Below are 25,910 nucleotides of genomic sequence, written 5' to 3'. Positions count from 1 at the left end.
TACGGAGCTGTTTTCAGAGAAAACAATCTCTGATATTCAGGCGTTTTTGAAGATGAAAATGAAGCGTCTTAATTTGGAGCTTCTTTTGAGGCCTCTTTTCAGGCTTCTTTTGAGGTGTGTTTCATAGTGTTCAATGGAAAATCCGCTCCAAAAAACGCCTCAAGAAGTGACATGCACTTATTTTTACGGAGCGTCTTTTTACGCTCCGTTTTTTAAAACAGCGGCGTAAAAAGACGCACCGTATGAACTAAATGCGGTTTTCCCCATTGATTTCAATGGGCAGATGTTTGTAGGCGTTCAGCTTCCGTTTTTTCAGGAGTTTTTCGAGGCGTAAATGGCCCGAAATACGCCTGAAAACACTGCGCGTGAACATCTCACCTTGAGTCTCACCTTGGGCAAACACTCAGAAGGGGTGAGAGCAGGGCACAATCTAGCAGTAACATATTGTGTGTCAAGTACAAGGACAAGAGAGATGTCCTTGTATTGACAACAATACATGGCCACACCAGTACCCACATATCTGTACGAGGTACCAGTACAGAGACCCCCAAACCAGACTGTATCCTGGACTACAATAGGTACATGGGAGGAGTGGACTTGTCAGATCAAGTCCTGAACCCCTACAGCGCCATGCAGAAATCGAGGGTTTGGTATAAGAAGCTGGCCGTGCATATCATAAAGATGGCATTGTACAATGCGTACGTGCTACATCGATGTGCAGGCCAGAGGGGAACTTTTATGGAATTTAAGAATTTATCAGGAACCTAATCTTTAGGGACCAGAAAGGTCCCATTACTTCTGGGAGCAAGGTTAGACGCATTGTACCAGGGCAAAACTTTCCAGGAGAAGTTCCCCAAACTGGTGGGGAGGGAAAGAGTCAAAAGAGGTTCAGAGTCTGCTATAAGAGGAGGATAAGGAAGGACACAATATGCCAAGGTGACGCGTGTCCCGAAAAACAAGAGCTCTGTATGAAAGATTGTTTTAAAATTCACCATTCATCCCTAGATTTTAATTTTCCCTGATGCACTCCGCACAGCTTATCCCCCTCATCTTTCCCTTCTGAGCCCTGTCGTGTGCCCAGGCAGCAGATAATAGCCACATATAGGGTATTGCTGTACCCAGGAGAACCCACATTACAATTTATGGTGTGTATGTCTCCGGTGGCACATGCTGGGCATAATATATCGGACACTGAAATAGCATATATGTATAGAAAATTGCAAATCTCATTCTGCACCATCTGCTGCGTGTTACACAATAAATGTGGGGTCAAAGTTCTCATTACACCTCTAGATGAAGGGGTGTCGTTTTTAAAATAGTCACTTCACTTTCAACTGTACTGGTACCTCAGGGGTTCTGCATACATGACATAGCTCCAGTTGGCCAAATGGTGGTCCTTCCCTTCTGAGCCCTCCCATGGGCCCAAACGGCAGTTTATCACCACAAATGGGGTATTGCCGCACTCAGGAGAAATTTGTACATTTCACCACCACTTTGCTTTAATTCCTGTGAAACGCCTAAAGGGTTAAGAAACTTTCTAAATGCTGTTTTGAATACTTTGTGGGGTCTCATTTTTAAAATGGGGTGTTTTATAGAGGTTTCTAATACATATGCTCCTCAAAGCCACTTCAGAACTGAACTGCTACCTTAAAAAAAAAGGCTTTTTAAATTTTCTTGAAAATATGAGAAATTGCTTCTTATGTTCTAAACCTTGTAACATCCTAGAAAAATAAAAGAATGTTCAAAAAAACGATGCAAACATAAAGTAGACATATGGGAAATGTTAAATAGTAGCTACTTTGTGTGGCATAACCATCTGCCTTACAAGAAGATACACTTAGGAAAATGCTAATATTTCCACATTTTCTGTAAATGTAGCTATTTTTCACAAATAAACACAATGTATCGACCAAATTTTACCACTAACATAAATTCCAATGTGCCACAAGAAAATCTCAGAATCACTTGGATAGGTAAAAGCATTCCCGAGTTATTACCACATAAAGTGACAGTGATTTGAAAAATGGGCTCTTAGCCTTAAGGCCCAAACTAGGCTGCATCATTAAGGGGTTAAAGAATCCCATCCACATGCTGCTGAACTTTTTCTGCACGGAAATGAGAGCATGCTGAGGATTTCCAAATCCGCAGCATGCTCATTCTGTTCTGGATTTCACCCTGTACAATGTAAAAGGGGTGTATTCTACAGCAAAATTAACAACGTAACGTCTGTATTTTGCTGAAGAAATAAGGAACTCTGCAGATAATCCACACTAGGGCCGGATTTACACGAGCGTGTGCGGTTTGCCCGCGCAAAAGGTACTTAACAGCTCCGTATGTCATCACCATATAATGCGTGGCTGCGTGATTTTCGCACTATGACACTCTGTTTATATGTTTGTAAACAGAAAAGCACGTGGTGCTTTTACGTTTTCATTCATACTTTTTACTGCTCTTGCGCGAATCACGCGCATCATACAGAAGTGCTTCCTTGTGCTGCGCGTGATTTTCACACACCCATTGACTTCAATGGGGGCGTGATGCGAAACCATGTTTTCATCTTACATGGTCGGAAAGCAGACGCGTATGTGGGAGCATAGAAAGGTAGAACGGGGTTTAAGAAACTATTACAGTGTGGGGCCCAAAGAGGGTTATAAATACAATGCAGGGCTGTGTGCTGCAAGGAATTCCAGGCAAAAAAGCGCACCAAACTGTGGTGCCGTTTTTCGCCCAGAATGTCCGCTGCGGAAAACTGCAGAACTTGCCGGCCTTCCAGCTGGCCGACCGTCCGGGATGACATTTTATCCCAGGAGACTGCTGAAGCGGCGGTCACATGGGATGAAGCGTCATCTCAGGCGGCCTGTTTCATCCCATGTGACCGCCGCTACAGCCTGTGATTGGCTGCGCTAGAGGGAGGAACAGACTTCTAGGTAAGTACGAGGGTTTCTTTTTATTTTGATCTGTGTTTTTTGTGGCGGAATCGCTGCGAACTCGCTGCAAAAAACGCAACAACTGCTATTTGTTGCGGAATTTACTTCTCCATTGAAAGTAGCGTTTAAGAAAATACAATTGACATGCTGCAGAATAAAATTCCGCAATTTGAGCGGTTTTTTTTTTCACTTAGTATTTACGCAGCATGCAGATGAGATTTGTTTTATCTCATCCATTTTGCTGCTATTATATTTGCTGCAGATTTTCCGCAATGTGTGAACTGACCCTTGCTGTGTGGGGCCTAAAGATGGCACTAAAGGGAGCACGGTTACTGTATGGAGCACTATTGTTTTCAGGGGCACTGTCTGGCAGTTTTATTTTTTGGGTAATTATAGTTCTGACACCAATATTTCTGTTGCTGGATTTTTTTATTTATTCCAATATTTCTGGAGTACAGTATTTGGGGCACTGTGCTATACAGCAGATACAGTAATGGTAGAAATGCATTAGGCATAACAAAAGGAAGGGAAGCTTGTGGGGAGGTCACTAGAAAAGGAAGGAGACCAAGATGTCTGGGAGAGTAGTCGACTCCAACCAGTGAAGATGTCACCTTTGAGTCAAAACATTTCCCATTAATGGGTCTATAAAATTGCACATCAAAAATTTTTTGATTGTTTTTATTATCTTAATTGACTGTAAAGACATAGATACACAAATCATAAAATGTTCAGAAGTAGGGCACTCATGAAACCTTTGCACTGGGCCCACCGATGTTCTACGCAGCAGGATAGTGACTTCAAAACAATAACAGGAAAGTAGAATTTACTTGAATTAAATATTCTAAAACCTTATTGGCATTTTTGTAAAAGGGCCTTAAAGGAACACTAAACCTACAACTACACACACACAGCCTGGACTTCTCCAAGCTCCTGAATCAGGCAGACCTGTAGCAAGCTGGTAGAGATGCAGGGGTCTTTCACATCTTGGTTCTGTCTTCCGTCTGTTGAGGTGGGGGGCCTAAGTAAAGGAGCATGGTTTAGTTTTACTTGGTGTAAATGCAGCCAGAGACAAACCTGCCTGAGTCTTGCTCCTATTGCCAAACCTATTCAATTTTTTTTCAATATGGTTTAATCTCAGAAGGGGTGGGGGAATAAAAAGAATGCCTCCAGGAGGAACATATAAAGGGAAAATATAGGAGACTTATTATTTGTTACCCTTTGGACTGCAATTTGAAACAATAGAACTAAGGAAGAGTAGGTTATCATTATTTTTGTTCTAAGCGTCCATTTACACGTTGTGGTGCATCAGAACCGTATTGAAAAACGCATCTAAAGTCTGCAAGCGGTTTTTACAGCGATTTGGGGAGGTTTTTTTCTGCAACCACATCCCAAAAAAATACACCAAATCGATGTAAAAACACGACTGAGGCATTTTTTCAATGCAGTTTTAACCACACCTCAACATCTGAATACAGTATGTTCAGCCGTTTTTCAGGCCATAAACATCTCGAAAAACGGCTAAAAATGCGGGTGCTGAACCCCTCCAAACATCTGCCCATTGATTTTAATGTGAAAAACAGCGCTGTTCCCACAGGGCGTTTCTTTTATGCGGCCATTTTTTAAAATGGCCGCGTAAAGAAAAGCCTCGTAAAAAGTGCATGTCACTTCTTGAGAAGTTTTTGGAGCCGTTTCTCGTTGACTCAATAGAAAAAACGCTCCAAAAACGGTGCAAAAATCGCAAGTTACTTAAAGAGGCTCTGTCACCACATTATAAGTGCCCTATCTCCTATATAAGGAGATGGGCTCTATAATGTAGGTGACAGTAATGCTTTTTATTTAAAAAAAAGATCTATTTTCACCACTTTATTAGCGATTTTAGATTTATGCTAATGAGTTGCTCAATGGACAACTGGGCGTGTTTTACTAGTGACCAAGAGGGCATTGTACAGAGGAGTGTATGACACTGACCAATCAGTGACCAATCAGCGTCCTACACTTCTCTCCATTCATTTCCTCAGCGCATAGGGATCCTTTTCGATCACTATGTGCTGTCTTATACGAACACATTAACGACAGTGAATAGACATTAAACGGCTGAAAATCAGAGGCTGTCTTCAGTGTTTTTTTTGTTACCCGTGTGAACATAGCCTAAGTATTCCCCTAAAGGATGTGTTTTTTTTTTCTAAACAAAAAAAGTCAGTTTTACAAAGTTTTCCTGTATGTTCATAAAAATTTTAAAAAAATTGTATTTGATATTCCAACACAATTATGGATATTTTTTTATTACCCTCTCCGGTCCCTCCCCCCTTTTCCACTCTGTAGCTTCACTATTTTCCTCCCTCAGACAGTTTTATGTTGTGTTTTTCCACTTCTATAGGAAGGAGGCCCCGAGAAAAGACCATAATACATCAATTGGATATGGGTTATCTTCATTAGACAACCCCTTTAAGCCCTAAATACATTTGGATCCCACTATTTTTAAAAACTGCAAGATATCCTTGGAGGTTCCTCTATCACACAGTCTCCCGACGGATTAACACGTAAAGCCGAGCTCCACATAGATGTTAATGGGGTCGATCAGTGTCGTCTGAAACTTTTTTTAATGCCCTGCTTTAATTCCACCACTGGCCATTTAGAATATACACGGTCTATAGCAAGATAAATATAATAATCACATCTACAATAAAATAAAGAATGCCAGAAATAGAATGTTATAAGAATTCACATTTATTGATTTAAAAATCTCTAACACTTGCTAGACATGCTCTTTAAAATACATTGGTCACATTTCCAAAAAGGTAGTGGAGTTACAGATACATAATAAAGCTGCAGCAGGATTTGTGCCGTACTAAAATTAAAAACAAAAATGAAATTGCAGGGCAAGAGAGAAGTTTTGCAATACGGTCTATCTTCAATTGGTATAATCCAGATATGACCCATTCCTGCTTTACATTATTTACACAAATACATAGAATTATCACACACATATCACTCATTCGGAAAAGGCAGCTGCCAAAAATACAGGAAAGCTATACTTTATGTGAAAAGCCCTGCCTTCCTGTTATTTGGGAAAAAATAGCTTCTAGAGGCTCCTAGTGAATTCATGCCATTGTGACTTAAGTACTACATGGACAGAGTAGATAAGACGACACTCGAGTTGAGGTGAGATCACTCTTGCGAAGATTTAGGGGAATTCCTTTAAAAATCCCCTGGCAACTCCTATAGCAGATCAAAAAAGAAGGAGGTAGTTTTTGGAGTAAGTGTGGTCTGCACCAACAGTACAGGTACGTCTGCATGAGGTAGTTTGTGAAATTCAAACTTTGGTTTTATTTGGGAAAACTTCATGAACATCGAAATTCTGCTTTCATTTATAACAAAAATGTAGAAATAGAACGGTGTTTTTGAATGCAGCACAACCGGAGATATAAGATAGTAATAAAACCAAGTGTTTCAATCTTAACGTGATTCATTAATTTACAACTCTATGGGACTTATTTGGTAAAATGGTGCCACCAGTCGATATCTGCTGTAACTACACAAGTTTAAAAAAAAAAAATAAAAAAAGTGAAATTGTATACCGCTTCCTAAACTCTAATGGCTGCTCTTATTTACAACACACCAACTAACACCATTTTGTCAAAGTGGACCCATTGCAGGAGAACATTTGAAAAGGGAATCACATAAATCAGATTGTGAAATCCTATTGGATACATTATATCCATGATTTAAACCAATAGTTGATGCAATATTTTTGATGGAAATACCCCCCTCCTAAGATGGGAATTATATAAGGTCTGCACTAAGCAGGCTATACACAATAAGATGTCTTCTATGGTTGGCAATATGCCACCTGGTTCCCAAACCCCTTGATCCTTCTGTATGAGAAAAGGTAAAGTATGGCATAATCACAAATAACTTTTCCAACACGTTGGAGATTCTTTGTGATAGCAAGAACTTCTAGTCTTCAGAAGAATTCGAAAACTCCCCTATGTGGAAGGAAATGGTAAATGAAGGGACTATCTCAACTAGAAGACATCCACCATACGTGTCTTGCCATACATATATAGTACATTTTATCATACCATAGTAAATACTATAAAATTGCACCTGATGTTTTCAGTGAAGCTCATCCTTCGTGAATATTAGTACTAATTTACACATCAGTTTTGGGGAACATAGGACATATTGGAAGTCGTTCTCCTGGCCATCCCCCAGGACTAGTCGTTTGATTTATATCATAAACCTGTTAGAACAGGACGTTTCTTTGTTTCCATAGATGTGGATTCAAATATACAGAATCTGTCCTTCCTGCATGGCTTAAATGCTATGTATGCCTTTGAAAGTTGTTTTTTTTTATTATTAATGTTTTATGTGATTCTACAATTTTTTTTAAACTTTTATAAAAAATAAAAATATTTTTACCATACAGCATCTATGTATCCTTAACACATAGAAGCTCCATTACACCTCTTGCACACGACCGAGTTCGGGACGTGAAAAAAGGTGTCGGCTGTTTCCAGACCCGACCACGGTACAGGTGAACGGGACTTCTGGAATTATACACATTTTATGATGCTCGGAGTCCCTGCCTCCCCACGGAACTGCAGTTCCATACTGAACAAAATGATACAGTACGGAACAGCATTTCCACGGGAAGGCAGGGACTCCTAGCATCATAAATGTCTGTGCTACCAGGTGTCCTGTTCACCTGTGCCGCGGTCGGGCCGGGAAATGCGGCGGAGAAGAGTTCCTGTGTCTCTATGCCACACAGGATAACAATAATATTGATCACATTGAAGTTGATGAACTTAAGGCCCTATTACACCGGCAAATTTTGTCCGATGCAACGAGCTCTGATCAACGCTAATCATCGCTCGTTGATCGGCGCTAGTTTTCTCCTGTCACAAGGAGCTAGTCTGGGCGAGCGGTCATTACTCCGATCGCTTGTCCCCATACATTATCATCATGTCGGCAGCGCGTCTCCCGGTTTACACAGGGAAATGTGCTTCCGACAACTATATTATTTCAGTTGTTTAAAACGATACCATCAGCAGATGAACGATCGTTTGCTCGTTCATCTGCTGATCGCTGCCGTGTTTACACAGGGCAATTATCGGCAACAAACATTCTATGAACGCTTGTCTGCCCGATAATCGCCCAGTGTAAAACCCCCTTTAGATGTGATCAATATGATTGTGATCCTGTGTGTTAGACACATTCAGGAGCCGCTCTCCGCTGAGCCATCAGTTCGCTTCACTGATGGATTCGGCTGATACAGCTTCTATTGGTAAAGGATACACACAAGCTGTATTGGAAAAATTAAACAAAAGTTTTTATAAAATTCCATTAAATGTGTAGAATCTATTTATAAAAACAACAACCTTTTAATGGTGTACATGCCTTTAAGAGTTCTTTACAATCCAATATTATCTGGCATGAAAAGCATAAATTTACACTTTTTTATTTTTCACAAAAAATGCAATATAAAACCAGTGAAGTTAAATGACAAGGACCCTGAAACCATGCGACTTGTCTAGTATTATAAACTCTGTTTTCTGTAGTACAAGCACAATATTAGGCACAACTACAATATTACATAAATCTCAGGCATGAGGTTTTGCGTTATATGGTCTTTAAGGGTGTTAGTGACAGACTCAGCCGGTAAGCATACCCGTATTACCACTGAAAAAAAAAATAAAGGCTTTTCGGCTAGTACAGTCACTAAAAATGAGGGGAAGTATGCTTATATTGATGAGCGTTATGGGTGCTTTAAGGACAAAATTGTGCAGCAGCTGGAAACCAGCTAGGAAGTCCTCAAAGCTAAACACTGAACGGGTGAATGACTTACACCATAGGTTTGATACAACACACGTTAGAGTCCCAAAATGGGCAACTCCATATACCATCATACTGGAGGTTATATGTCATAAAATGAATTAAGATCTCCTCTGATTTTGGAAAAGAGAGGTTGCCTATTGACTAAGCATGAGCCATCCCATAGACAGTGAGTGTTTGATTAACACCCCATGATCTTGCTTCAGTCAGAATCGTTGGACAATAGTATGATGGAGACAGTATGAATAATGATCAAGCACACTCTAAAGCCCTGTTCACACAGAGTTTTGTTTTTGCTCTGTTTTTGATGCGGACACATGCCCGATCTTTAGGCGTTTCCATCTCTGAAGTCCCACTGACATCAATGGGCGGTAGAGAAGGCAGTTTCTGCTGCGTTTTTTCCTGCGGTGCTCAATGGCCACCGCTGAAAAACACGGCAAACAGCATGCCCCAAAGTTCCTGAAGGAATTTTAAGCCAGATTTTTCCGCCAGCAGATAAACTCTGTGTGAACAGGGCCTAAGTAAGACTGATACACTGTGTTATGCCTAGTGCAGGTCCTGAGAGATTCAAGGAACACCAGAGGTAGAGGTCATGCACTGACTCCTCCCGCCCTGCACTAAGCGTAAAACTGTATTCGTTTTTCCTGGAGTATTCCTTTAATGACATTGAATGAAATACTGAAGCCACGTCCAACTGCGTAAAATTTATGCTCCCAAAAACGCCAATACTGAATTTTTGTTCATTGTATATTTTTCTGTCCAGAGGAACATCTTTAGAATCATTGATGAATAGTACATCTCTAAGCCAATAGGAACATAAAATGTTATCCTAATCCTTCATGGCCCATTACGTATGCATAAACATTATAATTTTTTGTTATAGCAAAACGGCAACTGTAAAGCAAACAAATTTGCATAAAAACATGAGGAAATCTTAAATCATAAGCATACAATATCCTGCCCTCCATAACAAAAAATCATGAAGATAAAAATTAAAAGCACAAAAACACAAAAAGAAAATAAAAAAATTCAAAAACTACAAAATAGTACTACAGATGTTAGTCAGGCGATGGTACGTACAAGCACATTCATTCTATTAAGGTAACTTCGGTTGCTATGATTATTTCCTCCAATTTTACATTTACTTGAATGGTCAATGTATAGACCTATACCATGGACTGCAGGGTCCTAACAAAAAAGCTCCGAATGTTGTCGAAAAATACGTGGTTTTTTTTTTGTTTTTTTTACTTTAATGAAGCAAGAAACTGCCTCTATCTACACTATCGTAGACATGACTAGGTTGTGTCCTTCAAAGCAAAAGATAGATCACGGAAATTGACCTAATGTTCCTACGTCTTGTTCTACATAGCTACATAGCCGTAATGCCGGGACTTAGCATTAGAAACACTGTATTTTACCCTGTTTAAAGTCACTTGTGCATATGAGATTATGTGGATGATTAGACATTGCCCTGGTAGCCCGGTATTCACATAAAAAAAGGGGTATAACCGAATATCCCTATTGGTAAAGCCTGTAAAGATTAACCTTCGACTAACCTGAGACAAAAACAGCAATGACCAGGCATAAAAGGTGCTGTAACAAATACTAAACGTATAATGATTAGAAACAAGATGCAAATTAAATCATCTCAATAACTGTACATAACAAAACGCATCTGATAAAGCTTTCCCTTTCCTCATTCACATCTTGTATAATGAATACGATTATGGTTAAAGCTCCATCAGATGTTTTGTAAGGCTGGGGCTAGACCTCAACTTTTTTTTTTTTATATGGTGAGCGATAAATCGATGTTCATAGGAATAATAGAGATTTTGAAGAGATTTTCAAGCAGCTCAATGCATTCCAATGGACAGCGATTTATTACAGCTATTTTTTGTAGTGAGATAAATACTCTGTATGCAGCCCAAGCCTAATGCATTCCTATCGACAGCGATTTATAGCTCACTACAAAAAAAACAAAAAGTTTAGGTCTAGCCCCAGCCTTAAAATATTCAATGCCATAGGAAGGCATTGCTCAGCACCATGGGATAAGTATCGCCTTTCTGGTCTACATGTAGAATTGGAGGATAAAACAAATGCTGAGATAACCCAAAATATTAACTTTTTATTCTATTGTTACATGTAATTATTCTTAAAAAAATCTTATGTATGAAATAAATTTTATACAGTATCTGGCTTTTGCAATCATATTTAACTACATTTCACTACAATACTGCTCAGTATCATTTGGAAAACTACAGAAATATTTGACATTTTTAATAGCCTGAGCTACTTACATTGGTAGCAGAAGAAAGCTATGGATCTGCAAGAAATTTACGGACTACAATAATGTTTTAAAAATAAAACCCCACACCATTTTGTAAATGACTTGTCCAAAAGAAAAAAAGGAAAACAAATTTTATATTATATATATATATATATAATGTATATTTTTTTTCCCACATTTTATATTTGTGTATTTCTTTAAATCATATTGGTTAAATTATTTGTGTATTTTCTAAAGGATTTAAGGTAGTCTTACATAGATCAGGACCATATATACAATGGACGGCTTACTTTTACTACGAGATTCCATTATAAATTATGTCAACTTATTCATGGTTAAAGCCAGAAACTGTTATAAAATCGAATTCCACAAGTTAATCTCAGCATTTTAGCAACAGAATGTATTATTTTCATAAATTCAAACAAAATCTATCTATAACAATAAAAAATAAATCGAGGTAGTTTTCTTTGCTCAAACTATAGAAATAATTTCTCACCCACTCCCAAGAGAAAAAAGTTAATTTTAAAAAAATGGCAACACTAACATTTGTAATCCCTCCCGTAACAGGAAGAGAATCCCTCCCATAAAAAGGCTTTAAAGAATTTAGGTCTGTAAACAGCAACAAAATGCAACAACTGCATTTATGTTTGTGCACCCGTGTTGAAGATAATACATTCAACTCTGTCAAGAAATAAATAGATAAGAGTTAAAAATAAAAAAAAAAGCAAACTTTTTTTTCTTTCCCATACAGGGATTTGGAATTGTCTTTTTTATTTTTCTTCAACTTATGCAGAACAGCCCTGGTTTCTAGCGGTTTTCAAAACAGTTCTTCAGTTGATCCTTGCTCATTCCTTCAATCCTTAGTAACACTTGTCTTGCATGAGTGGAGAAACGCTTTAAAAAGCAGCGGTAATTGCTCCAGAGGTACATTCAGCAATTTCCCTGTGAAAGGCATAAAAGAAATTAAAAAATTAAGAATAAAATTTAAATTTGAATCAAAATAATTTAATCAGGAGAATTAAAAGCATTTTATAAAGTACATGAGCACAGAAAAAAAATGTAAATAAAAAAATATTAAAAGCTAAAATAAATCTAAAAAAGCAATTATGATATGAGAATAAAAACACTAGGTCATAAATGGAATAAAAATAAATAAATCTATACTAAAATGAATAGTGAGGGTAAAAAAACATAATGCATTATAGGGAAATACATAAATCATTCATTTTCCTTCACGGATTATTATTTTTTTCTTAGGGTCTATTTAACACAGTGCTATGACTTTACAAAAACCATGATGCTTTGCCGCGATTTTGTGGCAATCACGACATTGAATCCTGATTTGACCGTGCCTTTAGGACATATGTCCTAATCCAGGTTGTTAATCCAGTTCTTGGCCGCTTGGGCTAGGTTATTACAAGACCGATTGAACTCATCTAGTCGCAGACTACTGACCAGCAATGTAGCGGATCTCCGGCAAACACATCATGAGGTCCGGGAATCTGTTGGGTTGATGTGGATACCTATACTCTGTGAAGTCTTGGCACACGTACCAATACCTCTTATTCAGCTGCTCAAGCTGAGAAATACTACTAAGACCTTGGATATCTGTTAAAGAAAAGCAAAAAGTTTAAAACATAAATGCCCATGCAGGTCCAGATATCAGAATGAATTTAGGGTTTGAACATACAGACTTTGCTTGCAATAATCCAATAGTAGGAAGTAGAAACAAGAGAGCCCTAAAACAACGATGCCAGCCATAAACCTGGCTGAAAAAAATTTTGAAATACATTTAACGCCTCAAAAGACGTGGCCTAGTTTGGGCCTTAAATATGTTCTGTGCTTTCCAAAAAGTTTTGATATCTCGGAGACATATCAGAAGTTTTGCTCAGCTTCTTCGGTATGATTGGCGCTCCTTGTTATGCTGGAGAGATCACATAGGACGTTCTATGTAAGCCGTCTTCGGCCTAGCAAGGAGCGCCAATGACAGCCGAAGATGCAGGGCGCTCAGTTACTTCTTAAGAACGCAGCGATTTAAAGTTTTCTCATCTTTGCATTCTGAAAGTCATTACTTTTTTAGTCCGCGTAGCCATATGAAGGCTTGTTTTCTGCAGGATGAGTTGTATTTTTTTTTTTTTTGGAACAGTTTTTGTGTACATGTAATTTATTGAGCAACTTTTACTAATTTTCTGATGTGTAATGGAAAAACACAGCAATTCCGTCAGAAACCGCAATCTGTTTCTACAGCGCTCACCGTGTGCTATAAACGGTCATTTTATTCTGCGCATTGTAAAGACTACAGCAATACCAAATTTATAGTTTTCCTTTGTGATTTTTTTTTTTACTATTTTGCAGAGTACAAACGCACATTTAATTAAATTAGCTTTTTGCATCACCATATTCTGAGAGCCATATCTTTATTTTTCTGTCAACAGAGCTCTATGACAGCTTATTTGTTGCGGGCCGAGTTATAGTTTTCATTGGTATAATTTTGGGGTACATATGACTCTGATTACTTTTTATCGCTATTTTTGGAAGTCGAGATGACCAAAAAACAGCAATTTAGACGTTGTTTTATAGGGTTGCTAGCGCGCGGGATGATTAGGGTTTTATTTTTAAAGTACGGGTCATAATGGATGTGGCGTTAGTCCTTTTATGGGACTCTGACATGCGGTCCCCTGATCACTTCTATAATACAATGAGCACCCCGTGGTCGTGTTGCAGGGGTATCGATGGTCTTACAGAGAGCCCTTTCCTTCTGTAAAAGCCACTTAGGTGCCGTATTTGTTTCTACCGCGGCATCCAAGAGGTTAGACGATTGGGTTGAGAGTTACATTCGATCTCGGCTGTTAGAGCGGGATGTCCATGGACCACATCTGGTATACTGCAGTTCACCACCATTTACTTGAATCGGGATTAACCGCAATAACAGGGACAGCCCATGGACAGATGTGGTGTAGTTTCTGGTGGAAAAATCAAATCCTGTATTCTAATCCTGGAAACCCCTTCAACAGGATAAAACGTTATTATGGAAGTGGCCATTAAAAGTAAATTCATTGGGAAATTATACAGATGAGTAAACCATCCTATTATAATCCCCCACCCAGCCTTATCTCATATGACCATGTAGTAGAGAAGTGGTATAAGTGTGTACAGTGTATGTGGGAGTAACACCCACTGAGAAAGTGGGAGACCAGGCTGCTCAGTCCATACAAGAAGATTGTAAGGCAAGACACAATATACAGGTTTAGTAGTGAGTTTCATGTGACCACAATTACCTATTATGTTTATTTCTACTGGTAAAGAATAATTAAAACATTTATTTTACACATTTCCTTGCCAATATCTTTTTGAATAATAATAATTATTATTATTATTATTATTATTATTAAAAAGAGACCCTCCGGTCCTGCGACAACATTTTAAATATGACGGGGCTATGAAATTAAATTTCCTGGTGCCCTCCTGTTGCACCCCTCTGCCGTGGATCTGCCATTTCGGGGTCCCCTCTGTGTTGTTCCATAATGGCTGTAGCTCTTTTTAGAATACGAGTCGGAGACACTCCCATAGTTCTCGGATTGGACAGAGCTGCTCATGTGAGAAGTTCAGGTAAATACTGGAACAAAGGAGTGTCCTAGACTTAGTCTGTGAAGTGATGTGGCCATTTTGGGACAACACAGAGGGGACCACAAAGCGGCAGATCCATGGCAAAGGGGTGTAACTGGGAGGCACCAGGCAATGTAGATCAATATACCCCAATAGATTTATAATTTGTCCTGGGACCGGAGGGTCGTTTTAAGTCATATATTGTTTCAAGGGAATGGTTAAAAAAAAAAAAGGTTGTGGAAGATGCAGATCTTTTTGTACTAGGAGAGTGCGCGGAAAAGCTGAACAATAATAATGTACTACCTTCTCATCTATCACCCACCTTTTCACGACTCCCATCTTGTGCCCCAGTAAAACTGTTGTCTCTTAGAGGGAATGGGACTTTTAAAAAACATTTAACATTTTTTATGGGTGCGAGTGAAGTATGAAATACATCATTTTAGTAAAAATGTTTTTGTTTTTTTAAATTTATTTATGAATAGCAGTGATTACAAAAAAATAGAAATAGGTTAAATCAACACAGCCTTGAATATTAATCAGACAATCAAATACGACACAACATCAACCATGAGTGTATACGTGTGGTCACTGCATTGATCTACTGGTGTTATTCCCAGATAAAGTAAAAACAGATGGCGATCTGTCACACAATCCTTATTTGGATAGGACTAATCCTCCAGTTCTGCTGCCTGTAACTACATATGTGAAATGACGCGTGTTCTGGCCTTGGTGGCTGCATTAAACTGCTATTAAATTGTGATTAATAAATGGAAAGTTACAGGTTGCCTGGACACGACTCCCAAGAAACTCCTCATTTATTGCTGCACCGCCACCTAGTGTTAACCCCTCGTCATAAAAAATCTGCCAATGCAAACCAGAGCGAAAGCGGGCACTCACCTTGATTCAGGAAGTTAATGGCTTTCATGCAAACGTATTCTTCATTGCTTACTTTGAGCTGGCTAAACTTTCGATATAGGTAGATTAGTCTCTCCATCACTTCCATGCCTTCTTCACTAAATCTAAAGAAAAATCAGTAGATTAATATCATGCTTATTTGAGGGAATAGAACATTATTTTTATGGAGATGAGCAATAGGAATTTTGGACTTAAAATGGTTTATTTTTTGTATGGTTTTGGAGTATGGAGAAGAACCGCAGAATTAAACCCTTGTTGTATAGAAGAGTCACGATCCCCCCCCCCCCCATGCATTATATCACTAGATGTCACTTACTCACTCCGGGGCCTCGTCTATGAACAAGCAGAAACACGCCAAAAAAGCAGCAGGTTTCGCGCACTCAGGCCATCCACGCATCACATGGACAGTCGTTCATTTCAATGGCCGCATGTAATATATCAACAACCCCTGGCAGAATCAGGCATTTTCTGGGGGGTCTTGAGTGCAGTTATCATATTAAAGAGGTTGCTAGTGTCTAAGAACTGAAGTACTATAAGAAAACAACCTTTACAGTGTAAAATGTACCCAATATAAAAATGTATATATTAAACCATGTGTTAATGTTAAAAGGATTCCCAAGGAATAAAATAGACCCCAGTAGTCAGCTGTAATCTGTGGGAACCAAGTGTTCACTTTCCCTGCAGCGACACCACAGGGAAAATTAAGCATTACACCGCAATCATAGAAATCAATTAACTCTCCATGTAAAGCATGAATACGTTGGGTCCTCCCGAGCAAGATATACTCTTTTTAACCATTGTCCGCTCTGGCTGTGATGATCCTGAGCAGGAGACCCCCACCCCCGAGATAATTTCAGAATAGGGTTTTTTAAACTAGACAATCCCTTTAAATATTTCCATCTTTTAGCCTAGTGCAGATATTGCATCAATTTCTTTCTTTATATCGCGTAGAAGAACAAGTACAAAAGACGATGCACTGGGAGCAGAGGCTGATAAACGTTATGAAGTCATTAGATGGTTCCCAGCAATGATGTTTACAGCTCGGTAAGAGGTGAGGATGAGGCAGCTGCAGAACACAGGCTGGCATGGCCTCAGGTGGGAGTTTAGATGTACTGAACAACACAGCGTACTGGAAATACAAGAATTACTGAAAGACCAGCAGAGCGGCGCAGACACAGCGGCTTTGCACATAATCCTTTTAATTAGATGGATAGTTACTGTTCCCTTGAACTGCTCACCCAGAGAGAATATGTTACACCATGTTTGCATCTACACGCTTTAACAATCCCAGTACAGGGCTGGCAACTCCTTCTATGCCAGGATGGTTCTGCAGGATGGATGACTTGCAGACGCCTACTGAAGACATATATTATATGTTACCTGCCCTTGTCTCAAAAGGGCTAAACTATGGCGTATACTTTACAGCCTCCACTATGACCCCTGAGCAATAAAAGAGGATTTAGTTCTTAAATTGCGAAAACAAGTTCTTGCCTCAGCTTTCCCAGACTCCTGAATGGTCGTTCTCTCTTATCACAGTGATAACTCTCGAAAAAAAGTGGAATAACTAGACAGATACGTAATTCAGGACTGTAGGCAAAATGGTTGACAACCCCTGTAGGAGCTGAACAGATGGTTAGATTTGTTGCCACCCAGAAACAGATATTACTAAGGAATATATTTACGGTTGTGATTTTAGTTTTGAGAAGGAAATGGCCCTTTAAGGAACACTCCAGGCAAAACTAATACACTGTGTTGCTTTTATCGCAGTGCCTGAGGGGGCAGTGTTCCTTGAATCCCCGAGTCATCCACCGCCCCCACGGGCCCTGCACTAGGCCTAGCACAATCTTTGGTGTTTTTGAATCCCTGAATCATGCACCGCCCCCTCAGGCCCTGCACTAGGCCTAGCACAATCTTTGGTGTTCCCTGAGTCATGCACCGCCCCCTCAGGCCCAGCACTAGGCCTAGCACAATCTTTGGTGTTCTTTGAATGCCTGAGTCATACACCTCCTCTGACTGGAATTTTCCTTTAATTAAGCCCTAAATGAGTCCATGGTCATGAACGCACAAAGATACACTAAAATATAAACTAAAACAGAGTCTAAAAGTTTGTCGCCCCCCCCAGTTGTGCGGACTGGCAGCAAGTGCAAAATAAACGGGGAGGAAATGCTGATAATTCATGATCTATAATAAGCGGACACAATTGTCTCCACAAGATTGTGGCGCTTACCTCCGGCCGCTTGGCACTAGCACGGTTTAGTAGATGTGTTGGAAAAGGTAATGTCCAGCACTCGGTCCAATAAAATGTTATCTGATTGGACATTACTCTTTTCATTACATCTACTATTTGCATCAGTTGCCGACACAGAATCATCGATGTCTACAAGCACTAACATTATTACAGCGTGGTGTCTGAAACATCCGAGGTGCATGGTGAGCGGACCAATAGGTTTTCTTATATTTTTCTACCAGCACGGAGATGACAAGAGCCACAATAAAATTCCGCCTGTTCCATAATTCACTCGTACTTCGCAAAAAATAAATTGTATGTTTATTTCAGCCCTTCGAATCCACGCTGCCGCGGCCAACAAAATTATATTGGAGTGCTGACATTTTTTTTCACAAGACTGAATGTTCACAATGAGAAACAGCAGGTGCAAAGATTGCAGAATTGCCAGGTGCCGGAATCCCACACTGAGAACGTCCTAATGAACCGTATCCTCAGGAGAAGTGTGAATTCCTCTAATACCAATACAAGAGTCTGACTTCTCTCTATTCCTTAATTTGCCCGCTGCATTATTTTATATTTCAAGTCACTATGGATGACATGTCAATGCAGCCTGCAGCTATTGGACAACGTGGCAATGATATCACCTTGGACAACACAGCACTACTGATCGGAAGCTGGAGGAGCAGCGACGGGGAACCTGAGAAGAGTTAATAAATCACAACGCTTATTATTTTAATTTGTTTTTGAAAACGTAGGCTCAGAAAACCCCTTTAACCCCAATGATCTGAATATATATTAAAAAAATAATCCTCCCTTTTGTGCATCTGATTGGCTGTAATGGCTTAGTCAGGGTAATTTGCATGCCATGCGGGTGTAAAAACAGTTCATAATCAGGGGCGCAGGAGAAGCCATAGGCTTGAATTTGTAAGGGCATCTCCTATATACGGTGACAGAGCCTCTGACAGATGACCTCGAAGCTGGCCAAAACGTCTTTAATAAACATGTATTTGACTAAAACTACAACAAAGACTCTAAAAGTGGACCCTTAAGGCCCTTTTACACTGGGCGATTATCGGGCAGACAAGCGTTCGTATAACGCTCGTTGCCGACAATTGCCCTGTGTAAACAGGGGAATGATCAGCAGATGAACGAGCAACGATTTTCTGCTGATCGTATTGTTTTAAAAAAGTAAAATATTATCGTTGTCGCAGCACATCTTCCTGTGTAATCAGGGGGACGCGCTGCTGACATGATAACGTATGGGGACGAGCGATCAGAGTAACAAGCGCTCGTCCCCATCCATAGCTCTGTGTGACAGGAGCAAGCGAGCGCCGATCAACGAGCGGTCTCGTTGATCAGCACTCGCTGCACCGGCCGATAATCGGCCAGTGTAATACGGGCTTTAGTCAGTGAAAAATTAACGAATAGTTAACGGATTAATCTGATAATAATTGATAAGAATGAGACCTGGTTATTTCTAAACAATCGTGCACGGTCCAAAAAAATATAAAAATGGGATTATTTATCTTTAAGATTAAAGGGGTTGTTCGAGATAATTAAAAAAAAAAAAAAAAAAGGGTCTATTTTTTTTTCTTCAAAGACAGCGCCACTGTCCATGGACTGTATTCCTGGTATTTCAGTTCATCTCCATTCAACTGAATAGGACGGAGATGCAGTACCAGACACAGCACATGGACAAGAGGGGCGCTGTTTCTAATCCTGAAGTTTCCCTTTAAATAAATTATTATATTATTACCATTGACTAGAATCTTACTAGACTATTATCTTACTCTATGAATGAGCTGTTTAAGGTAGAACGGTTACAACTTTTCTTTTTCACAGAAAGCAGAGAAATGGCCGGAATCAACAAATCATACGATTAGATAACAGTTCCTTTCCGAGTGGGAGTTCATAGCAATGTGAACCTTTCCTAGAGTCAGAGTTTTCACGGCTGTTTTTTCACGGTGTCACCAACAATTGGAGGTGTTCTGTAAGAATCCGGAGATGTAGGAGTTCTATAAAGGAGCCACGAATAACGAGGTTCAGATAACTTGTCGGTGTACAAGCTTGTTAGTGGCGCTCTGGAGCTGGCCAGAGGCTGGTGCAGCTGTGCATGAACCCACAACCAGCCTTAAATCACACAGTAATCTGGCACCCGATAAGGGGCTGATTATAAAAAAAACACGTCATAAATCACTGTGCATATTACATAGCCCGAAAAGTAGATAAGGGGAGATTTAGAGACAGACCAATACATGCAATGCAAAGACCCTGGCTCATTTCTGTAAATGAATGGCTCAAAGGCCAAAGATCATAGCTGTGAAATTATTTTACATTTACATTAATGTGATATTTGAACTTTGGTGATGTGGATGAGGTAACTTGGAGGGTAATGTGGCACGGCTCAATCATGCTATTTAACCATGCAGTTCCCATAATTGTAAAGAGAAGCGTTTAATATCCGGGGCATAGCTATAGGGGGGTGCAGAGGTAGCCGTCGCACACCCAGGACCAAAGGCCCCTCTAACCTATGAGAAGACATCAGTATTATAAATGGCCCATGCATGGTAGTTGGGGGTCTCGGTTACAAATTTTGCATTCGGGTCCAGCAGCTTCTAGTTACGCCTCTGGATCATTTACCTCATGTAGATATATGCCTAAACGGCTTACGGGTAGCTCATCCTTTTTTTATTTTAATTCAGAGAACAGTTATATGAATACATACATCTGCAGCTTATAATGGGTGTAAATTACAGCCGTTCTGCAATTCTCACTGCTTCTCCGTAATGGTGACCGGCTGGTTTACTTATTCTTTATAACCCGAATAGAATGGCAGCTAGGAATTACTTCACCCAGGATTGCTGTTAAAGCCCTGTATACCCATGCCAAGGCAGAGTGCCCCCCAGACATGCTCCGCCAGCTCCCCCTAGCCATCTAGTATAAACATATTTGCAAAAAATGGTGAAAAATGTTCAATACAATCACATTATAGACTGGTTGCCTCCATGTTTATAAGGGTTAGCACTGTCGTCATGCAGCACTGGGGTCCCGGTGTTTGCATGTTCTCCATGTGCTTGCATGGGTTTCCTCCAGGTGACTGAATACATTCTGTGTACATTGCTGAAGAATATGTTAGCGCTATATAAATAACAGAAATAAATATATAAATATACACAATTTTTCATGTGCACAGCATTGATCAGAATGGATTACAGATGGAGAAATTAAAGCAGAGATTTAACTACTATTATATGTCAAGAAACTAGATATTCAGCAATTCCCTGTATGAATATGAGCGAACCAGTCAGAGGGAAGTCGCAGGAACATTACATTTGGTGCGGTTTATCTGAAGCCTGTTTTTATGCAATCGGAACCCATTTCCGTATAATGAAATGTTGCGAAAATTTCGACTATACCTGTGTTTCCATATCACACCATTTCTGCTTGCTGTCAGTGAATGAAAACATTCCTCTATTTTTCCATTCAAAACCTGTCATTTTCCATTCACACAGGTGCATGGTCCATTGCAATAGCAAGCAAAGATACGGCTAATGACCTATTAACCGGTGTTACAATGTTTCTATTCACCGATAGCCAGCAGAGCTCTTGAAACGGTGAAACGATACACAAAGAATATTAGAAAGCTGCAGATCATTTCATTAGAACGCGATTATTTACATAAAACTCCTTTAAATGAATCAGGGAGAACCACTTCCCACAGACCAATAATGATTGAGGTTTCCAGTCTACACATCCTGCAAGGTTTCATATTCTGGTTATGATATTGTTGTATTAGTAAATTTAGAGATGGTTATGGACACTCACCTATGCAGCTCATCTTCAGACGGAGAGTATTTAGAGGTGACATCTGCTAGATCCCCAAAGACCTGTTTGCTGTAAGTAGTGAGTGAGGAGAGCAGTATCAACTCCTGCCACGTAGTACTCAGCAGGCACGTGTAATCTTTAATAGAAAGATCACAGAAAAATGGCAACTTCTTCACCCACGTGATCTGACGGAACAGGAGCTCATCTGCAAGGCGGCACAGCAAGGCAAACAGCTCCGACTGAGTAACCTTGTACCTGTGTGTGGAGATAGAAACGGACGTCCATGGTATGAGAAAACAAAAAAAAACCTTACACAATGTTTCACAAATCATGGGTAAATACCGGTATGAAGAACTAGCGGGCAAGGTACAGGCATCAAGGCACCACAACTCTGAAAAGGATTGCGTTAACCAATGAGTATTGAGGTTTCCCGATTACATTACTTATGGCATTGTATCACAATAACCAGGGCATGATCATGGCTTCTGGAGGCCCATGGGCAAACACTAGGGGCACTGAGAAATTTTTTGGAAGATAGACTAACAATACAGGGACAAAACAAAAAGGATCAATTGACAAAACCAGCACACTCTAGGTAGAACAGTTACTATCAAAATAATTTACAAAATATATTTATTAATTAAAAATATGACATTTGTCATTAGCTGAATAAATAACTCCAAAATACGGTTATCTGTAACATACAATAAATACAATTCGAATATAATATTTAGAATAATGTATGTACATGGATCCAAAAGGTCCTAATATATTCCAGGACATAATCAAAAGACCCCATAGGTAGAAAAGTTAAGCTGGTTACTGAATCATCCAGATAGGAGTGAGGGTAAAAGGAACTTGTAGGTATACGCCAGGGTGAGAAGGCAATGAAATCCCTTAAAAGATTGATAGCGTAAAGTTCCCTTCATATGTTACGGGAGAAAGATGTAATTAGCTCCCCAAGCAAAACCAGCATCGAGCCTCGCGGCTGGGTATTCATCCACCCATACCTCAAAGTTTGGAATGTAAGTAAGGTCCCAATAGCGTCCTTCAAGACGGGATCCAGTAAGCAAGGCAAGATCCTGGCAGTCCTCAATCCACCGCGATATCCAATGTAGAACTCACGGCTTGATCTGGACCGGTCTGCCTTTGCACATCTACGCTTTCAGGCGTGGTGCAGGGTCGAGTTGACTCGTCACAGCATGGAGTCAGCGCCAGACCAGGTACACGGCGTGTGACGTCAAGCATGCCCGTGTCAAGAGAAGATTCAATTGGCTAACGCGTTTCATCCCTTCCGGGACTTCCTCAGAGCAGTCATAGCCCTCCAGGTATGCACAGCTTATATAGTGTCCATTTTAAGTATCTGATACCACTCCATACACACGTAGAGACGGGAATAGACATTTCACAAAGTAACGACATTTAAACAGATTTATTGTGCTAATATACATATCTATACATCCCGAATAGTCACATTAGATTAATATTTTGAAATTGAGACAGTTAGATCAATGTACAATTAAGTATCTTGCATTAAGTTTTATCCAACATATAAATTAATATAGGCTGTGATAGAGAAAGTAACTCTACCGAGATTATAAATTCTATTTTAAGCCGAGAATATAGTCATATCATTAACTTTTCAGAACATCTCCATCCATGGTAATATTACATTATAATTTCTTGAGTACACCAAGTCCAATACTAGGTAGAAAAGTTCATATTTAGCGAAGTCTCTATATTTGCTTGTGGATAGATGATTCATAAGGGGGCGGGGGGGGGGGGGGGGAGAAAAATAGAAAAAAAAGAGAAGAAAGGGGACAAAAAGAGAGAGAAAAGGGGAGAGGAATGAAAAGGACACACAGCCAGGATTTTAGAGCTTGTATGTAGCTTATGTAGTCACCCCCAAATCCAGGATCTACTATGCAGGCAAAATTCGCAATTACCGGCTAACACCGATGGAATGGAAGTGGGGCAGTGAGCAGCCCAGATACCTCATGAGGGGACAGGGAGCCAGTCAAGGACAAACAAATATTCCGTCCCAGAGCAGGTCCCCATCAACTCGAGGGGGACAAAGGACGCATTCATCAACCCACAACCAAACCCATAAGTAATCCAAATGTTTACACCAAACAGCCGACGGAGAGATCACCTCCCTAGTGGGGACAATCTCCAGCACACGACCCATATAGGGACTGTTTCTAAGTTTTAATCGGGGCTTATAACAGAGATAGAATCAGATACTGAATCCATCTTCAAAATAGGATTTAATCCAAGACAGTGAGATTTTTTTTTTTTAGAAGATAGACTAACAATACAGCCTCAATAACCGTACTAATGTATATAGTGCCTAAATAATACCATCCAGTGCTAAATAACAGTATTATTAGTGCCCCATAATACCGTCATATAGTGCACCCATAATTGTGTCATACTGTGAACATGTAACAAAGCTATGTAGTACCTAAATAATAATGCTATATAATTCCTAAATGATACCATGGCTGTCATAAGTTCAAAGCAAATTAAAGGCAGGGTGGTAATGGTACAATGGACCCTTTTGACCAGGCTATAAACCAACCCTACCCAAAATCTTTTTTAGCCTTGATTAATATTCGTTTATTTCAGTGAAAATACGAAACCGTGCGAGGCCAATTTCGCACAGGTAATTGGTGCCCTGCCGCCATAACACCTTACATTTTAGGTTACTACCTAGCATCAGCAGGAATCGAGTCACACTGGTATGTTGAACCATTACCAAGATGGTGCAAATATTGCGTTTGCACAGAATATTTTTGTGAACTATGTTGCTGCACAGCCATTGTCTAGCAACAGGCACAGAAGAGGGTGACAGCAAGCGGACATGGCATCAGTAGTGGTGCTCATAGAATGTGTTCGACACATTGGAGCTGTCGCCTCTTTTTCTTAGAGGATTAACAAACGGCCAAAAATGGCAATTCTCAACACCAGTAGCCAGTACTGCAGAACCTTGTAACCCAGACTGGCATCAGAGGAGGCCAAAAAATGAATATGGTAAAAATTTGTTAATGTGTGCGCTGAAACCCTGGTAGCAGCCTTGCAGACCTGAGCTACTGAGGCTCGATGACCAAGCGCCCTGGCAGCACCAAAAGCCCTTACAGAGTGGGAAGTGATCCGAGGGGGAGAAGCTTTTATACTTGGACCAATAGGCTTTTTAGATCAGAGCCTGAGCCCAACATGCAATGGTGGCATTGCCAAACTCTTGCATGGCCCTTCAGGAATAATAGAAAACAAGAGTGCCAAAACGACTTTAAAGAGGCTCTGTCACCAGATTTTGCAACCCCTATATCCTATTGCAGCAGATCGGCGCTGCAATGTAGATAAGAGTAACGTTTTTGTTTTTTTTAAAAACTAGCATTTTTGGCCAAGTTATGACCATTTTTATATTTATGCAAATGAGGCTTTCTAAAGTACAACTGGGCGTGTTTAAAGTTAAAGTACAACTGGGCGTGTATTGTGTATGTACATCTGGGTGTTTTTACTTCTTTTACTAGCTGGGCGTTGTGAATAGAAGTGTATGATGCTGACGAATCAGCATCATCCACTTATCTTTGTTACCACCCAGCTTCTGGCAGTGCACAGACACACAGCGTGCTCTCGAGAGATCACTCTGTGACGTCACTTCCTGCCCCAGGTCCTGCATCGTGTCGGACGAGCGAGGACACATCGGCACCAGAAGCTACAGTTGATTCTGCAGCAGCATCAGCGTTTGCAGGTAAGTAGCTACATCGACTTACCTACAAACGCCGATGCTGCTGCAGAATCAAATGTAGCCTCTGGTGCCGATGTGTCCTCGCTCGTCCGACACGATGCAGGACCTGGGGCAGGAAGTGAGTGACGTCACAGCGTGATCTCTCGAGAATACGCTGTGTGTCTGTGCACTGCCAGAAGCTGGGTGTTAACGAAGAGAAGTGGATGATGCTGATTCTGGTGACAGAGCCTCTGGTGACAGAGCCTCTTTAAAGAAGTCAAAAGATGCGGACTGCTCTCACCACACCGAGGCAATGCATAGACCATTTCTCTGGATGACATGGAAAAAAAACAGAAGGGAGGACAATCTCATTGATATGGAAAGTCGTGACGACTTTCAGGAGGAAGATTGGAACAGGTCGGAAAAAGAAAAAAAAAAAAAGACACCTTACCCTGGGAATGAATAAAAAGGCGAACATACAGGACAAGGCAGGCACTTCCGAAACTCAGCTGATGGAAATAAGGCCACCAGGGAGGCAATCTTCCAGGAAGGTGGACA

General features: G+C 40.2%; 1 protein-coding gene and 1 long non-coding RNA gene across 3 annotated transcripts in view; one reads left to right on the top strand and one right to left on the bottom strand.

Moving 5' to 3' along the window:
- The window catches only part of LOC142659397 (uncharacterized), a 100,523-nt gene extending 81,964 nt beyond the window's left edge, over window positions 1-18,559 (top strand). Inside the window, exon 3 of one of the 2 annotated variants that reach the window (XR_012850319.1) lies at window positions 18,128-18,559. This is a non-coding gene — a long non-coding RNA (uncharacterized LOC142659397). Of the gene's footprint in view, window positions 1-5,304; window positions 5,583-18,127 lie in introns of those variants that run through there. The other variant, XR_012850320.1, reaches the window with a different exon arrangement.
- Window positions 11,227-25,910, bottom strand: part of NR6A1 (nuclear receptor subfamily 6 group A member 1) — a 220,898-nt gene continuing 206,214 nt past the window's right edge. Inside the window, exons 8-11 of the mRNA XM_075835503.1 lie at window positions 21,623-21,877; window positions 15,553-15,674; window positions 12,505-12,657; window positions 11,227-11,991 (exon numbers count right to left, since the gene is read on the bottom strand). Coding sequence (XP_075691618.1) covers window positions 11,903-11,991; window positions 12,505-12,657; window positions 15,553-15,674; window positions 21,623-21,877 — 619 coding nt within the window. The 3' untranslated portion in view covers window positions 11,227-11,902. The remainder of the gene's footprint in view (window positions 11,992-12,504; window positions 12,658-15,552; window positions 15,675-21,622; window positions 21,878-25,910) is intronic.

Source organism: Rhinoderma darwinii, chromosome 8, assembly GCF_050947455.1.
Source record: "Rhinoderma darwinii isolate aRhiDar2 chromosome 8, aRhiDar2.hap1, whole genome shotgun sequence".
Taxonomy (NCBI): domain Eukaryota; kingdom Metazoa; phylum Chordata; class Amphibia; order Anura; family Rhinodermatidae; genus Rhinoderma; species Rhinoderma darwinii.
The sequence above is the reverse complement of the archived record's forward strand: the minus strand, read 5'-3'. Positions and strand labels throughout refer to the sequence as shown.